This window comes from Aptenodytes forsteri, unplaced genomic scaffold (genome assembly GCF_000699145.1).
Source record: "Aptenodytes forsteri isolate BGI_AS27 unplaced genomic scaffold, ASM69914v1 Scaffold6, whole genome shotgun sequence".
In the NCBI taxonomy this organism is placed as follows: domain Eukaryota; kingdom Metazoa; phylum Chordata; class Aves; order Sphenisciformes; family Spheniscidae; genus Aptenodytes; species Aptenodytes forsteri.
In genome coordinates this window covers 143,241-148,523 of record NW_008795709.1, presented here as the reverse complement: position 1 = coordinate 148,523, position 5,283 = coordinate 143,241, and the positions used below count along the sequence as shown (strand labels likewise).

At 43.5% G+C, this 5,283-nt stretch overlaps 1 protein-coding gene across 1 annotated transcript in view; it reads right to left on the bottom strand.

The window, feature by feature from the left end:
- The window catches only part of DUSP4 (dual specificity phosphatase 4), a 121,186-nt gene extending 120,946 nt beyond the window's left edge, over positions 1-240 (bottom strand). Inside the window, exon 1 of the mRNA XM_019473139.1 lies at positions 7-240. Within this exon, the coding sequence (XP_019328684.1) occupies positions 7-240 (234 nt within the window). The remainder of the gene's footprint in view (positions 1-6) is intronic.
- Between the last annotated feature and the right edge of the window lie 5,043 nt (positions 241-5,283).

Below are 5,283 nucleotides of genomic sequence, written 5' to 3'. Positions count from 1 at the left end.
CGGGACCGGCCCCCGGCTGGTCGGGGACGGGACCGGGAACGGACACCGGCTGGTCCCGGGGGAGGTCGGGGGGGAATCCGGGCCGTTGCCGGGACGGGGCGAATCCAGGCGGAACCAGACGCCGTTAACGCCGGTTGCTCTCCACAGGGCTCCTCTCGTGTCCCGGAGCCGCTGCCAGCGTCCCGGTGAGTGCGGCCTGCCCCGTCGTCCCCGGGAAGGACGATCCCACCTGCCCTCCATGTCGCCAACCAGACCCCCCGGTGCAGGGCGGCCCCTTCCCCAGAGCCCCGGGCCTGACGCCGGGCGGGAGTGCCTGGCCCTGGCTCCGGAGCCCCAGGAGATGCCGCAGGCGGTCTCTCCCCACAGCCGAGAGACCCCGGGAGCCTGGCACCCGCCTGCTAAAGGCTGCGGCACACATGCCCTGGTGATTCCTACCTCTTACCAGCTTGATCTGTGGTTGCTCTTCACGAGGGCTCGCCGTCCACGTCTCCTGCTGCTGTAAGATGTCTGAAGGAGCTGCGTTTTGTAGCACGCATATGTCCTGACACCACAGCTCAAGCCGTGCCCGGCAGTAGAAGCCAAGCCTCAAGCGATAAATTCCCCTAAGAGCATGGAAGATAATGTGGCACTTTACAATGCTGTGCGAGCTCCTGTTGAGCGCTCCTTTCTGTGCCTGAGTGTGCCGGTATTCTTCAGAAGCTCTCAGATCAGAAGCTGATCAGAGACCTGTTTCAAATGGTGTATCTTAGACTTCTTATGTCAAATGGTGTATCTTAGACTTGTTATGTACCTGTCTTCCCTAGCCTGCTTGCAACAAGTATGGTGTGCCTGGATGTCCAAGGGACTACAATCCAGTTTGTGGGACCGACGGAGAGACCTACTCCAACGAGTGTGTGCTCTGCCTTTCAAACAGGTAGTCTAACCTTCCCTTCCCTATATGCAAGGAAAATATTCACCCTCACATCCCAATTAACTGATAGATTATTGGCTTTGGATCGTTCACACTCTGTTAAACTGCAGTTTTAGCAGTGTCTTCTCAACTGTCAATCCCTTGCAACAGCTTTTATTATGATACCTGTAAACGGCTTAGATGGGATTCAGTTAGCTGGGAGTACTGAATATTCGCTTTTGTAGCTTTTAAGGAGGAGCATCTCAGAAGGAGGTTGCCTGTCACATTCATACAGTGCCACATTGCCATTAAGTATAATGCCAGACTCTTCCGCGCTCTCCATCAGAAAACATGAAATATCCTACCCAAAATGCAGCTTTTACTACAAAATGTTTACATTCAAGATCCAATCTCCTGTACTTCCTTTCACAGAGAAGAGTAAGAATGCCAAATGTTAGGAGAAAAGACTATTTTGCCATTCAGATTGTTTAAAAATCAAGAAAAAGATCTCCTAATATTTGAGAGAGGGTATTTTACTCTTTAATAATTTAATCATTTTTTAAAAACAAATTGAAAACATAGAAAATCAGTACTTAATGAGCATTGTTACCCCCCATTATGATTGACTAGAAACCTCTATAGAGCATCCTCTCAGTACAAACTGAGAGGAACTGCTTATGAATTGAATTTGATGGTGAAAGGAATTTATATAAATGAAATAACAGAATTTCTGTTTCCAGCAGAGGGAAGAAGTGAGAGTAGCACAACAACAGTGATGGGCATTTACAAAATTACAAATAGATGTCAAGAAAGGGAAGGCTGAAATATGTCTCTGACTGTGGGGTGGGGGAAAGATTAATTGTGACCAGATAATTTACAAAATTCAAATGACCAAGATAGAGGGAACATAGGCCAGAATAAGGAAAGTGTCAAAAGTGTCAAAGGACACTTAAGGAAATAATATTTTAAAGAAAGTGCCGAAGTGTGTCAAAGGATGTTTAAAGGTATGCAGATCTGCAGAACTTGGTAACATTTTCACCAAAGTACATCACAAACTACCCAAGCAAATGACAAATTGCAAAGAGAATTGGTAAACCTACCATCTGGAAAAAAAACAAACAACCTGGGAATCAAAGGGCACATACAGTACAATCTGTGAAAAGGGGAGAAAAGAGGTGCTGGCATGTTACATATTAGGACCCCACCCATCTTTGCTGCCTGTAACGATGTTGGGGTAAGTTATTAAGCGATTGACTTGTAGACAGCCAGAGGTAAAAAAGAGAGTAAGCAACGCTGATATAGATTTGTCAGAAATAATCCGATCAAATCCATGAGATTTAGTTTTTTGGCAAGATAACTGGCCTAGCAGAGTAGGAAGAAACAGAAGTGTTGCTCCATTACATTAATAAGGCATTTTACATAGCTTCACTTGACATTCACATAAACAGACAAATAGTTATTCAGCTGAAATTGTTCAAGGATGAAGTCACAGCAGTTCGAAATGCTGTGGTTTAAAAGCGGTAATCAGCATTTTACAGTCAAACTGGAAAGAGCTATTAAGTGGGATTTCCTTTAGATGTAGTATATAATTCCGTATTTCTGTAATGAATTGGATATCGGAAACAAAACAATGAAAATTTGCAAAATGGCACGAGATACAATGATCTGTGCAGGACAGTATCAAAATTCCCAGGGATCTGGAGAAATTGACTGAAACCAGTACAATAAAAGTCAAAGAGAAGTGCTAAGTATCGCACATAGAGAGTGCAAATCCATGTCGTGGAGATACAGACAGGAGAGTGTCTCACGACATAAACGGTGTATTTGATCCTTTCTCAGAGCAGAATGATGGGCTTTGAGATCCAGCCTTACTTTTCTAGGATTTTTTACATTTCATTTTTTTAGGCATGATGGGAACCCTCAGTTCCAGATGGGTGCATGGTAGATTCCTGAATACAGCATTGCACGTAGCCCAAAGGGTTCTCTAGTCAAACCTGCTGTTTATTTCCACTCAATTCCTTAAGTAATTTATGATGGGGCTTATGTCTTACTCGTATGAGACGTAATGTACGTTTTGTGTGAAACGTGGGATTTAATCCCGTTACACACACAAGATAGATTTTTTTATCTTAACCATCTTTTTTTACTGGCATCTTACATGCTCAGAAACATGCATTTTGGTCTGAAGGGGCAGAGGGTGATCAGATACTATCCTGGTTTTTTTTCTTTAATAATTCAGTAGTTGGTGTACTCATTGGCTTTCTAGTTCAGTCTGGAGTTGTTGTTCACAAATGTTGGACTTGGCATGAACACAACAAGGATAAAACACTGTCTTATTGGAAGAATTTCAGCTTTGAAAAATGGTTCATAGTCATAAGCAATGGTCATTTCACTTCAAGGAGTCTAAGGTACAGTCCATCACACTCCTTAGGAGAGGAGAACAAAGAGATCTTTCTGCCCTTCTTAACAAGCTGCACGACCAGTCGTTGCTGAGATAAATAGTGTAATGTGGTGATGTAGAAACAGATATATGGGCATATCCCATATACAAAACAGTTCTAAATTAACTTAGGTGATTCTCAACAGCCAACTTGCAGGTCACTTCCAGCCTGTGTTTAAGCCCATTCAAGGACTTTTTAAAGGGAGTTGTACTTCCCTGATGGCCAAGGCAGTACCGTCCATGGGCTCTTTTAGCCATGTAAGACTGTGTGGGCACCTGGAGAGCCCCATGTGCATCAAGAGTACTGCAGGAGAGGTCGCTGTGGCTGGTCCATGGTAACATGAGACACCTGGAGCAAAGGTGCAGCACAAACCCTGCCCATCCTGGTTCTGCAGTGCAGCCCATTAACTGTAAGGCCAAAGCTGGTCTTCCTCCCTGCCTTTTTTTTTTTTTTTTTAAAGCTTAGATCTAATCCATTCTTAAGTGGGTGCTCAAATGCAAATGCCAGGTCTCTTCCACACCTAGTGTCCAGTAGCAGTGACAACAGCTGATCTTAATTTAAACTTAGTCTGGTAGCACCAAAAGCTCTTTGGGAACAGACACAGCAGCTTGAGCTGCCTCTGCAGGGTTTAGCATAAGGGCTGCTCTTCAGCCAGAACTTTTCCTTACATCTTTACATGTGTTTTACATCCCATGGGCTTGATTTTTCCTTTCATATTCCTAATCTGCTCCACTACCTTCTGGTTAAAAGATCCCTGATACAACTATTAATACAGATGATCCCTGCTTTTGGGTGGGTAATAATAAGCCTCTTGAATTTCATGAGAAGTAAAACAGTTTGATTCTATTAAGATAGGGAAGTGACCTGAAGATCTAGGGCAGTTTGCATTCTATCACTTTCTTTTTGTATCTGTACTTTCTCGGTAACCTGAGATTTGTAAATGGAGCACCCCAAAGTACCATGTATGGGACTTCCAAAAAAAAATCTGATGTTCCCAAACTAAGGGAGACTTGGCTTAAATTTCCTTAAAGAAGATTCCAACGTTCAGAGAACCACGCATTCAAATGTTAGTGAAGCCTGGGATGCAGAGATGCATCAGGATGCACACCCTTCCCACTGAATTCCCATGTGGAAGGGGGAAATTCTGTAAGCATTAGAACTCTTGCCCACTTCAGGGACTGTGAAGTTTGACTTGCATTAGTGCTTTGTAATGGACGCTTTAGTCCTCATTGCGAGATTTGTCATGTGGTTTGATACTTCTCAGATTTGCAGATGGCTTTATCAGGTTTTTGTAGGTAACAAAGCCTGAAGTGAGGCTGTCTCTGGAAAGTTACTCGCTCTGTGCGTGTGATTCATAAATCTTTGCGTCACAGTTACTTTGTGGTAATGTTTGCCATAAATGATGCAATTAAATGCATCGCTGCATTTAATTGAACACATAGAAAGACATGGGAAAGTCCACTTTATAAAATGTCTCTGTTAAATTCAAGTGTAGTGCTTCTCTTCTAAAATATTTTTCTTCTGCTTGCAGTGAAAATAAAAAGGATGTCCAAATTTTCAAGATGGGAAGATGCTGATATGGCAGATGGCTACTTTTCAAGAAAATAAGAAGGACACAGGCAGTCCAAATGGAAAGAATGCCTTAAATGTACCTTCTATGTAGCCTGTCTTAATAAATAAGCTTGCCTGTTTAAACAGAGTACTGTTACTGTATTAAAACCAGTGTTTATAAACAGCCATAGTACACTTATAACCTGAACCCCGATTTATTTTCTCATGCAAGACAGATCATAGGGTAAGAAAGAGATACCAGTAAGTCAGTTGTTTGGAGAAGGAAATGAACGGGTACCCAGTGCCATTTCCACAGCAGCACCTGGGAGCAAGGAGGCCCCAGCACCGCTGCTGCGGGCAGTGCTGGGGAGGGCAGCTGCTCCTTGTTTCTGGGAGGATCTG